The sequence below is a fragment of the Trichomycterus rosablanca genome, chromosome 13 (assembly GCF_030014385.1).
Source record: "Trichomycterus rosablanca isolate fTriRos1 chromosome 13, fTriRos1.hap1, whole genome shotgun sequence".
In the NCBI taxonomy this organism is placed as follows: Eukaryota; Metazoa; Chordata; class Actinopteri; order Siluriformes; family Trichomycteridae; genus Trichomycterus; species Trichomycterus rosablanca.
The window spans coordinates 31195050-31208547 of record NC_086000.1 but is presented as its reverse complement, the minus strand read 5'-3'; the positions used below and the strand labels follow the sequence as shown (position 1 = coordinate 31208547).

General features: G+C 40.5%; 1 protein-coding gene across 3 annotated transcripts in view; it reads left to right on the top strand.

The window, feature by feature from the left end:
- The window catches only part of daam2 (dishevelled associated activator of morphogenesis 2), a 176575-nt gene that overhangs the window by 100639 nt on the left and 62438 nt on the right, over positions 1-13498 (top strand). For all 3 annotated transcript variants that reach the window (XM_063007178.1, XM_063007176.1, XM_063007177.1), the window contains exon 5: positions 9501-9595. In XM_063007178.1, the coding sequence (XP_062863248.1) occupies positions 9501-9595 (95 nt within the window). The remainder of the gene's footprint in view (positions 1-9500; positions 9596-13498) is intronic.

The window sequence follows — 13498 nt, the reverse complement described above, 5'->3', positions numbered from 1 at the left end:
TGTTTATTAGATCTTAATCCAGAACTTTTCCCATATCCACATCCTGAGGATTCTCCCTAAAGCATTCTTCTTAAACAGATCCACTGTTATATTTCATAGCATTGTTTTTATTATTTATATTTATTTGATTTGCAGAGGTTATGTATTCCTAGCAACACACTGTTTGGAGGTCAGTTCATTTTGCAGATGTTTATTGTGTGTGTTTGGAAAAACAGTTTGATCGATCTGCACAGTTCCTGCGTAACAGGTTCAACAGTACATATAACAGTTCATCATTTTATTATCATGTTTGTGGTAATCATTATTACAAATACTGGCAGGAGCTTATGCAGTATTGAACTGAGAAAAAATAAAGGGATAAAGGGATACAAATATTAAAAAGTTATAAACATCCTACCCTACTCAGTTACATACATAAAAATTCTGAGCATTAAGCATTTCCCTCACTGGAACTAAGGGGCACAGGGCAATCCCTGAAAAACAACCCACTGGGAATTATACCTCCTCCACCAAACTTTGTAGGTAAGTGAGTAACAACCCACTGGGCATTATACCTCCTCCACCAAACTTTGCGTTTGGCACAATACATTCTGGCAGGTTACATTCTCATGGCATTCGCCAAACCAGACTCGTCTATCAGACTGACAGATAAGCGTGATTTGACACTCCATAGGTCACGTATTCACTGTGTTATAGTCCAGTGGCGGTGTGCTTTACACCACTCCATTCCCCTCAGTGGAGCAGGAACCTTTGTTAAACACACTCTCTATGCATGCCAAAAGATGAATAACACCGAAACAAAATTTTTACTATGCAAACGACTACAAGGAAATAGGACAGCAATAGGACCTAAAACCCCATATAAAATATGAAAAAAACAAAAAAACAATTAAACTCTACACCTTCAGTTACTCAAACAACACTCTAATCCATATACGGCAGTACGCACTTTGACTTAGCAGCTGACCATAGCAGCTGACATGGTGTTAAGAATCTAACAAACAAACAAACACCACTCCATCCAATGATTGGCGGTGTGCTTGTTGATGTGAGTCTTGTGTACAGCTGTTCGGTCATGGAAATCCATGCCATGAAGCTTTTGGCGCACAGTTTTTGTGCTGATGTTAATGCCAATGGAAGTTTTAAACTCTACAATAATTGAGTCAGCAGAGCATCGGTGACTTTTATAACCTATGCTCCTCAGCACTCAGAGAACCTTTTCTATAACGTCATGTGATCTGCTACTTAGTGGCTGATATGCTGTGAATCCTAAATGCTTCCACTTTTCACTAATACCACTTACAGTTGATCGTGGAATATCTAGGAGGGAAGAAATTTCACCAACTGACCGGTTGCCATGGTGGCATCCTATTACAGTACCACACTCGAATTCACTGAGCCACTCATGCTTTCAAAAATGTTTGTAAAGGCAGACTGCACAGCCATGTGCTTGATTTTATATACTCCTGGCAATTGAAATGAATAAAACACCTAAATTCAATGATAGTATAAGAGGTGTGTCCCAATACTTTTGTCCATATAGTGTAAATTCCAAGCAATTAAGTTTCAAGTGCTTTGCTCAAGGGCCCAGTCGTTGAAGCCTTGCAGTTTTGGGGCTTAAACCAGCGACTTTTTGATTACAAATCACAGGGATAGTTTAGTAGTTAATTGTCGACATAGGTCAACACAGCGTCATTAAGACACATTTGTGCTCTTTTTATTATTAATTTATGACATTTTTTTTTTGTTTACAATGGCCAGATAGTAGGAGTCACTCTTGCACTGGTTAAGAAAGGATATCCCATCAGGCTGGGATGGGCAGCTATATGAACAACGGTTGGCTGTTGTTCATGCAGGGAGGAAGCCGGATTGGGACCTCAGAAGTGATGCAATTACGACTTCTGCTGGCTGACTGATGGCACCTGCACAGAGTGGAGGAATAATGCTGATCAGGGTGTGGCTCTCCATCCACAAGGCTGATCCGCACATGAACTCGCCTTGTGCAGGTGAAAAGATGCAGTCGGCTACTGCATACTGCACATGTTGGAGGGGGCGTGTGTCAGTTCGCTCTCCTCAATCGGGACGTGGGTCAACTCCAGTAGAGAGGAAACAACGCAATTGGGTAAAAATTGGGTGCGCTATAAAATCGGGAGAAAAAGAAAGAAAATGCATAAAAAAAAGAAGTGATATCCCCTCTTACATATAGCCTATTTTCTGTTGAGTGCATGGTGGTAACTGGTTGCTTAGAGTCATGGTAGTGTTGGGCTATATACTTACTGTTATATAATAAGTATTAGACTCCTATTCCACCCGAGCACCCATTATTAAGTAAATACTTTTTAAATACCTATTATTAAAAGCATACTTTTATTTTTACTCTAATGTGATTCAGTTTGCACTAGTCCGAGTGGTGCTGAAATAGGAATGAGCAGCATCAGGCTACCAACAGAAAGGTTCTACTGAGGAACTGTGACACGTTGACCGAGATGCTGAAACAAATGTGCGTTTGACATTTGCAGATTGTAAAAATTCTATAAACTAAGTGAAGCAGTTGTGCTCTGACTTCATGGCTTGGCGAGGACGTGATGGCTGCTGTGGCTCTGGTAGCTAAAATATTATGCTTATTTCACAGAATCTGCTTGGCCAGGCGACTTTACATCCTGGCTCCCAGCAGCCATGCAGAGCGCCCTGTCAGAAAAAATGTGGTCACGCTCTAAATGGGAACCCTACACATGCCTTCCATTCCCATTTGTCTTGTAGGTATTATTATCATAATGTCACAGTCATAGATCAGAGGATTTAGAGACGAATAAATGGGCCAAGATTGGTTGTCTTTAAATTAAGTCTAGCGTGAAACTGCTTCTCTGGTCTTCAATCACAGATGTCTTAAACTGCATAATTCTTTAGATTTTTGCCTTCACACAGTTCAGTTTTTTGCTGTGTTTAAAAAAAGGTTGAGCAGGCGCTTAGTAAATCTCTGATTGTTCATGCATGTAATCACAATCCTGCTATTGTAATAAAACTCACCAGTAATTACATGCACCAAATGTCTCAGGGTATCAAATGCCAATTGTATTTATGCTTAACTAGAGACACTGATCAGCCATAACATTAAAACCACCTCCTTGTTTCTACAGTTACTGTCCATTTTATCAGCTCCACTTACCATATAGAAGCACTTTGTAGTTCTACAATTACTGACTGTAGTTCATCTGTTTCTCTACATACTTTTTAGCCTGCTTTCACCCTGTTCTCCAATGGTCAGGACCACCACAGAGCAGGTATTATTTAGGTGGTGGATCATTCTCAGCACTGCAGTGACACTGACATGGTGGTGTGTTAGTGTGTGTTGTGCTGGTATGAGTGGATCAGACACAGCAGTGCTTCTGGAGTTTTTAAATAGTGTCCACTCACTAGCCACTCTATTAGACACTCCTACCTAGTTGGTCCACCTTGTAGATGTAAAGTCAGAGACGATCGCTCATCTACTGCTGCTGTTTGAGTTGGTCATCTTCTAGACCTTCATCAGTGGTCACAGGACACTGCCCATGGGGCACTGTTGGCTGAATGTATTTGGTTGGTGGACTATTCTCAGTGTTTGAAATGTGTTTGAAAACTCCAGTTTACTCCAACTTACAGTTGTCTTCAAATTAATGCAATAACAACCTGTAGTTTTATGGACAACATTTAAAAACAACATTAAGATTATTGACACATTTTCCTGCACCAATGTTGAGCAATAAAGTCTAAATTGCAGTTATTATTTCACTATTTACCAGAGTACAAACTGTTATTACACTGAGTTTGTTCTACGTGTGCTGGTTTGACCTTGTGTGGCTTTAGGGTTGAACTGTTAGTGTTCCATCTCACAATAACAGACAGTATTTGAAGTTAACTGTGACAGCTGTACCTGTACATTTAACTGACCTGTGTGGAAGGTAGAGACTTATTACTGTGCTGCCTTAAAAGTCAAAGAGTCCTTCATTAGGATGTATTGTACTGCCAGTGGTATTGTCCAGTTATCTTTATAACCTCGTGGATTTAGAGGTAAGACATCCCTGCATCTGTATTTTCCCAGTCCCACTATCACCCACTATAATAAATTTGAGCAGATCCAGTTTAAAAGCAGTGGCTTTTTTCTTGCACATTGTCTATGATAAGGTAAAGCTTGCTTGACAGTGGACAGTGTCACCTTAAGTTTCAGAAGCTTTTAATTAATGCCAGTTTTCTGGATTACATCTGATTATTATGACAGATTTTTTTGGTTCCTCTCAAGGTTTCTTCCTGTAATTTTAAGGGAGTTTTACTACTGTCGCCCTCGGCTTGCTCAACAGGGTTTTTGGTCTGTTGGTCCTGGATGTCCATTGTAAAAATTTGACTTGACTGGACTTGACAGATTTGCTTTTAGCATGCTTTGACAGTTTATATATCTTTATATTTTAATTATAATTAAAATATATTATAATTTCCCCCCCAATCTAGTCGTATCTAATTACCCTGATTGTGTTACTCTACCCCTTTACCAATACAACCCTCCACTTCAGACTGAGGAGCTTCGCAACTGACACACGCCCCCTCCGACACGTGCGCAGTACCGACTGCATCTTTTCACCTGCACAAGGCAAGTTCATATGCGGATCAGTCTTGTGCACAGAGAGCCACACCCCGATCAGCATTATTCCTCAACTATGCGCAGGCGCCATCAATCATCCAGCAGAGGTCGTAATTGCACCAGTTATGTGAAACCCTGGTCTGGCTTATCCCACCTTGTAAACAACAGCCAATTGTTGTTCATGTAGCTGCCCAGCCCGGCCGGAAGGCAGAGCTGAGATTCGATACGATGTATTTAAAATCCCAGCTCTGGTGTGCTAGCGTATTTTACTGCTGGCACCATTTAAGCGGCATTGTATGTATATTTTGACCCATCATAATTTTACAATCATACATAAAGTTACAATCAACATCTAAGTTTATTATTATTATTTTTTAACAAAACAAAATGGTTTAATCATTTATAAAGAAAAACAGCAGTTGCAGAAATGATAGAAATCCCCAGACTGACATGAAATGTCCTTTAAAAGTATAAACTCTACCCAACTGTAGATACACTCAGAAAAGATTAGTGGACCTTGGACACACCTAACACAGAGACAGTCTGGGTTATCAATTAGAGTTCCCTGTTCAGGTTAGACAGAAACCACCTAATCCACATTTTACTGGCCTCCATTTAGGACATATATCCATTTTTAAGCGAGCCTGAGGCTTCACAGACATGCCAGTGATCCCCGAGCCATCTGGATAAAAACAGACCAGACCCATCCAATGGATGTTATGGCTGAAACATCCGCTCAGCCCTGCGGCCAGACCAGGGCCTGGATTTGGTATAAAAAGACCCTGGTGCCGTATCAGCTATTCCTTTTCCATAAACATGATCTGCGTCTGTGTTTAAAAGCAGTGCCAGTCTACCAAGCATGACTCTCTACACTTCCTCTGACCAAGTCATCCAACATAAGTCTTTTGTTGGCAGCGTTTCAGTCTGTTTTAAGTAACGGTAATGCAGGAGAGCTATTGGACAGGCTTCCTGAATAGGATTTAGTGTGTAGTTCTGACACACATTTGTGATTTCATTCCTGCTTGGCATAAGCCCACAGTGGAAGAAGGACAGCAGTACAGAAGCTGAACAGACGCGTGTGCCAAATCTAATGTGCACCGCTGCACTTGGACACTACACATGGTAGACTTGAAGCTTCACTGCAAGCATGCTTTTATAATCAGGAACACTGACCGCCTTGTTGATTATAACTGATTATTATTTACATTATTAGAAACCCAGTAGAGGTTTTTCATTTGAAAACACACCCAGACTTTGTGGTTTGGATTCTGTCTGCAACTATTGTTTGACTATTACTGTTTTTTTATATTTAGATTTATTCATAATAGCCTTAACTCATAGTGGAATCAACTTATAATAGTGTCTACACTGCCAATCTACTAAACAAAAACTGTCTACTTTTACAATGAAATAAGTATTTATATTGATGTTAGGCAACTCTGGTTGATTCCTCTCTACAAAGAAAATAACAGTAAATCTTCTTACCTAAATGAATTGTCTGAGGTTCATTTTTGTCTGTGGTAATTACAAACACTATAGATTGATTAAAAGATGCAGTTAATTATATGGCAAAATATAATACACTATTTGAGCAATATACAGTATATATATATATACAGTGTATCACAAAAGTGAGTACACCCCTCAGACCCCTCATTTCTGCAGATATTTAAGTATATCTTTTCATGGGACAACACTGACAAAATGACCCTTTGACACAATGAAAAGTAGTCTGTGTGCAGCTTATTTAACAGTGTAAATTTATTCTTCCCTCAAAATAACTCAATATACAGCCATTAATGTCTAAACCACCGGCAACAAAAGTGAGTACACCCCTTAGTGAAAGTTCCTGAAGTGTCAATATTTTGTGTGGCCACCATTATTTCCCAGAACTGCCTTAACTCTCCATGGAGTTTACCAGAGCTTCACAGGTTGCCACTGGAATGCTTTTCCACTCCTCCATGACGACATCACGGAGCTGGCGGATATTCGAGACTTTGCGCTCTCCCACCTTCCGCTTGAGGATGCCCCAAAGATGTTCTATTGGGTTTAGGTCTGGAGACATGCTTGGCCAGTCCATCACCTTTACCCTCAGCCTCTTCAATAAAGCAGTGGTCGTCTTAGAGGTGTGTTTGGGGTCATTATCATGCTGGAACACTGCCCTGCGACCCAGTTTCCGGAGGGAGGGGATCATGCTCTGCTTCAGTATTTCACAGTACATATTGGAGTTCATGTGTCCCTCAATGAAATGTAACTCCCCAACACCTGCTGCACTCATGCAGCCCCAGACCATGGCATTCCCACCACCATGCTTGACTGTAGGCATGACACACTTATCTTTGTACTCCTCACCTGATTGCCGCCACACATGCTTGAGACCATCTGAACCAAACAAATTAATCTTGGTCTCATCAGACCATAGGACATGGTTCCAGTAATCCATGTCCTTTGTTGACATGTCTTCAGCAAACTGTTTGCGTGCTTTCTTGTGTAGAGACTTCAGAAGAGGCTTCCTTCTGGGGTGACAGCCATGCAGACCAATTTGATGTAGTGTGCGGCGTATGGTCTGAGCACTGACAGGCTGACCCCCCACCTTTTCAATCTCTGCAGCAATGCTGACAGCACTGCTGCGCCTATCTTTCAAAGACAGCAGTTGGATGTGACGCTGAGCACGTGCACTCAGCTTCTTTGGACGACCAATGCGAGGTCTGTTCTGAGTGGACCCTGCTCTTTTAAAACGCTGGATGATCTTGGCCACTGTGCTGCAGCTCAGTTTCAGGGTGTTGGCAATCTTCTTGTAGCCTTGGCCACCTTCATGTAGCGCAACAATTCGTCTTTTAAGATCCTCAGAGAGTTCTTTGCCATGAGGTGCCATGTTGGAACTTTCAGTGACCAGTATGAGAGAGTGTGAGAGCTGTACTATTAAATTGAACACACCTGCTCCCTATGCACACCTGAGACCTAGTAACACTAACAAATCACATGACATTTTGGAGGAAAAATGACAAGCAGTGCTCAATTTGGACATTTAGGGGTGTAGTCTCTTAGGGGTGTACTCACTTTTGTTGCCGGTGGTTTAGACATTAATGGCTGTATATTGAGTTATTTTGAGGGAAGAATAAATTTACACTGTTATATAAGCTGCACACAGACTACTTTTCATTGTGTCAAAGTGTCATTTTGTCAGTGTTGTCAAATGAAAAGATATACTTAAATATCTGCAGAAATGTGAGGGGTGTACTCACTTTTGTGATACACTGTATATATACAGATCAACCATAACATTAAAACCACCTCCTTGTTTCTACACTCACTGTCCATTTTATCAGCTCCACTTACCATATAGGAGCACTTTGTCCATCTGTTTCTCTGCATAGCCCCCTTTCACCCTGTTCTTCAATGGTCAGGACTCTCCCAGGACCACCACAGAGCAGGTATTATTTAGGTGGTGGATGATTCTCAGCACTGCAGTGACACTGACATGGTGGTGGTGTGTTAGTGTGTGTTGTGCTGGCATGAGTGGATCAGACACAGCTCACTGTCACTGCTGGACTGAGAATAGTCCACCAACCAAAAATGTCCAGCCAACAGCATCCGGTGGGCAGCCTCCTGTGACCACTGATGAAGGTCTTTAAGATGACCAACTCAAACAGCAGCAATAGATGAGTGATCGTCTTTGACTTCTTCAAGGTGGACCAACTAGGTTGAAGTGTCTAATAGAGTGGACAGTGAGTGGACATGGTATTTAAAAAGTCCAGCAGCACTGCTGTGTCTGGTCCACTCATACCAGCACAACACACACTAACACACCACCACCATGTCAGTGTCACTGCAGTGCTGAGAATGACCCACCCCCCAAATAATACCTACTCTGTGGGGGTTCTGGGAGAGTCCTGACCATTGAAGAACAGGGTGAAAGCGAGCTAACAAAGTATGTAGAGAAACAGATGGACTACAGTCAGTAATTGTAGAACTACAAAGTGCTTCTATATGGTAAGTGGAGCTGATACAATGGACAGTGTGTGTAGAAACAAGGAGGTGGTTTTAATGTTATGGCTGATCAGTGTAATATATTATACAGATTAGCAGCAATACAAATAAAACATGAAATTAATTTCCTCTTAAACTTCCAGCACAAATCTCTAGATTCACTTAATCAGCTAGTCTTAATAATTACGAAAAATAAAAGGTATGAGGAAAATTTGATTTTTGGTTTTGCTGTTTAGCTTTGCTAAGCTGAGCATAACCATCTTCACATTATATAATTTCAGTGCGTTTTAAGATTGGCAATTTAAAATATTCAAATTTATCTGTTATCATTTGTACACACATTTAACCATGTTTCTTTTTTTAAAAGAACTACGCAGATTATGACTTGTGGGTTCTGTGTTTGATGATGTAACGGTAATGAATAAAAGGTTTTTTGAAAATAAAATCGAGGCATACATTTCCAATAATGAACTAACATTTATTTGATGTTTATTGTTATATCACAGTGAATGGGTGGATGCATGGTTGGATGATTGGATAGATAGATAGATAGATAGATAGATAGATGGATGGATAGATGGATAGATGGATAGATAGATGGATAGATAGATAGATAGATAGATAGATAGATAGATAGATAGATAGATAGATGGATAGATGGATATGGAAGGATGGATGGATGGTTGGATGATTGGATGGATGGATGGTTGGATGATTGGATGGATGGATGGTTGGATGGATGGATGGATGGCTGGATAAATGGATGGATGGATGGATGGATAATTGGATGGATGGATGGATAGATATGTGGATAGAGCTTTTATTCAGTTTGTTCTGCATTTACTTTAATATCATGATTAAAGCTAAATGATGTATACTTGCTCTGTGTGTGTTTTAGATGCAGACACTTTTTGCATTTGACGAGGAAGAGATGGAAATGAGAAATAAAGTGGTGGAAGATCTGAAAACAGCACTTCGTACACAGCCTATGAGGTAAGGACTTTTTCTATTACTGTGAACTACACATAAGTTGTCCACTGTCAGGGGCAACTTATCAAGACTGAGGTCAAGATTGAGGTCTAATCACTGCAGATCGGACACCACATCTGATTTCAGTAACATAAAATATTTCACATGATTTTTACTGTTTATGCCGTCATTAAGAATATAAATTTGAGTCACATGAGGCACATTGTTTTTCTTACTTGTGTACTGGATACTGTAATACTGTATCTGTAATTACTGTATCTATAATACTGTAATACTGTACTGTAATACTGTATCTAATACTGTAATACTGGATACTGTAACTCTTGCTACATAATCATTTGTTAAGTCTGCACACACCCTATAATTGTAATGTGTTAATTACACAGAGTAATAGGAGCTACAAGGGTGCCACCAAGGTATGAAGTAAGCTGTAGAGGTAAAAAAGTAGATTTTGTCTATGTAAGTAAGCTGTGAGGAAAATGTATACCCAAAAGTCGTCCCAATTTCCAAAACGGACAAAAATCTAAATGTTTTTCAGAAATAGTGGAAAAAAATTAAGCTCAGAGGTTCTGCTTTTAGTCAGACTTAAGATTAGCTTTAGTACCTCTTTTAATAGGAGTCTGGGTGATTTGAGCCTCTTCTATGACTATTTCACCCATGTTACTCCTCTCCCTCAACATATACAGAAGCCCATATGGCTCGTGTCTCGGGTTTTTGTGGTCTGACTTTGTCGTGCAACGGGAGCGAATGACTTGTTTTTTTGGTTCTGGTATGTCTGAGCATCAGTGGCTGGTTTCACAGTGTTGGAATATTAAAGTGAATAAAAACACATCGTCGTCCAAACAGGAAGCGTGCAAGTTCACGAACTGCTGCATGAGAGGCTTGACTTCAGGAGTAACCTGCCATCTGGAGGCAATCAAAATGTTATTGGCGTTTAATGTGTGTATGCATGAATGTTTTAGAATGTTTTATATTCATTAAGTGCAGCTGAATAAATGTTAAACTGAGGCTACTGCTTCTGCTGTGTTCTTAATTAATTTAGTCAGGCAGAATAAATGTAATGTATGGGGCCAAATTTTCAGGTTTTGGATTGGGTAACATAATTAAACAGCTAGCGCTCGGGTGGCATGGCGGTCTGTTATACTAGCCCACCAACACTGAGTTCCAGGTTCAAATCTCAGCAGTGCATTCGACCAGCCGGGCGTCTATGCAGACATGGTCGGATATGTCTGAGAGGGGGCTGTTGAAGCCCTATAATGGATTGGTGTCCTACTTTAAGCCCAGTGTTTTCCAGTGGAACTGGGCCTGTTGCAACCCTGACAAGGTAAAGCAGCTGATGAAAACTAAAAATAAACAATTTAAATTTAAAATGACAGGCACAGTGGCTTGTTGGGTAGCACTGTCGCCTCACAGCAAGAAGGTCCTGGGTTCGATCCCTGTGCGGGGCAGTCCGGGTCCTTTCTGTGCGGCGTTTGCATATTCTCCCCGTGTCTGCGTGGGTTTCCACTGGGAGCTCCGGTTTCCTCCCACAGTCCAAAAACATGCAGTCAGGTTAATTGGAGACACTGAATTGCCCTATAGGTGAATGGGTGGGTGTGTGTGTGTATGTGTGTCTGCCCTGCGATGTACTGGTTGTCCAGGGTGTTACTGTGTGTCTTGCGCCCATTAAAAAGCTGGGATAGGCTCCAGCACCCCCCATGTGACCCTAATTGGATAAGCAGTTAAGAAAGTGAGTGAGTGAGAGTGTAAAATGACTCACCAACCAAATGGTTTTTTTTCAGCAATAAAGAGTGTCAGATAGGTAATAAATAAATAAGGACACATGCTATTGATGTAAACATTAGTGTCACTTGTGCTAATGCACATTGTTCTCGGAGTGGCATCAAGTTTTAAAGGCGTTGAGTTTTAAGGTATTTTTTCCCATTAGGGTGTATGAGAAACCTGTTAATGCGTTCCGTGGTCCCATGGAACTGCATATAGTTTAGACTAATGTAAACTAATGGGGTTGTTTTTGACACTTATACACTGAAAATAACACAAATATAATATAAATACACTGAAATACAATTGAAAAAACAGAAGATCTATATAAAATACAATAAAACCGGCACTTTACCTTAACTTCTTTATTGTTTCCTTATGCTGCTTAATCGAGATGCTTGATCTTGCAATACTGTATTCTGTTCTGTTTATTCACATAAAAAGTGTGCATTCACATAAAAAGTGACAAAACCACTTTTGTGCTGCTGTGCTGTTATTTCATATAGAGTGTCCGGTGCATAAAGCTTAACGTGACATATTGTACTAAAACAACGTGCAAGTAGTTTCATTAGTGGAGAGAACTTATGATCAGTAATAATTAAGAGAAGTTTGTTCCTATGTTGTTCTTTTAGTACAAGTCACATTGTGTTTTTTTTATGATAAGCGTTTTAGACTCTGAGAAGCTGATTCTCACCATTTGTCAGCACCCTGAACTATAACACAAGTTTAAAAGTGAAACAGTGAGAAAAATCAAGCTAAACACAGATACATGTGGACGCTTTTAGAGTAAATTTTACAGTTATTCCACACTAATGCAGATTCGTCTCATATCCGCACTTTGATGACATTTTACCACATGGCTTAAGCCAAGCGCTGAACGCAGTGGCTGTTCATTGTTAATTTAAAATTAAATAATAATTTTTAAAAAAGCTGTCGAGTTTAAGGGAAACGTTGAGTTTAAGGGTACAAATTTCTCCAGTATCGGTCCGTGGGTCATTTATTATCGGGCAGCACAGAAAGAATAAATAATCAGAGATCGTTACAAGAGCAATTTAATTTCCAAAACTCTTCGGTATTATTGTCACTTATCACCACTAGATGGAAGCAGTGTCTCGTTGCAGCACAAAAAGCTCAGGACTCACACTGATTTTCCATTCTATAGTTATTCCAATTTAAATCCTCCCGCCCAAGCCAATCCGTGAAATTATATCTTATATGAAACAGGCCCGTGGTGCAAAAAAGTTGGAGACTGCTGTCCTACACTACTGCACCTCTGTGCCCCATCTGCTGGCCAAAACAGGCAACGCAAAATGACATGACTCCTAACATGAACAACACTCAGCAGCCACCCCATTACAACTGTTTTTCCAAAGAATTCCTGATTTATGGCCATCTTGTAAATAATAGCTGCTTCAGAAGACACATTAGAGTGGTGAATATATAACCACAGTTAAATAATGTAATCGGCACGTCAGTCATGAACAGTCTGCATACTGTAATCCAAAACTGAAAACCCTCCATACAACTGCTCAGCATTCCAGGCCTTTGGTTCATGAATAATGGATGATCACAGGCTCATAAATGCGTGATGACATTACTGCGAGTGTGTGATTACTGCTCAGTTTTAACTCTGGCCCGACGTTGTGAGAATTTCCAACTTAAGTGTTCCACCAGAACCCAAGTGGCCGTCCTCAGAAAAAGAAAGCTGACAGCTAGGAGTCAGGCTCCATGTTCGATTCAAAAGATTTGTTAGTCAGCATAGACAGTCTGCCGCCGATTGGTCATAACGCTGGCTGCATTGATCACATATTAACACGACATTGAGGGATTCTGGCTTCGGTGCTTTACTAGGTCATCTCTGTGTGTTCCACTTCACAAGTGCTTGCAGATGTTGTCGATTATAACGCCGACTGAAAATTTGTGTCATATAGTGCATCTGAAGTACTGGAGTACCTCACAGAGAGAATGAGGGGCTAGAACACTTAGACGGACACTTTTTTTTTCTATTTTATGTATGCATTTTCTCCCATTTTCTTCCAATTTAGCGTAGTCAATTTGTCTTCCGCTGCTGGGGGATCCCTGATTGCAGTCGAGGTGGGTATATTGCTGCTCACGCCTCCTCCTACGACCCGCGAGCAGCCCTTA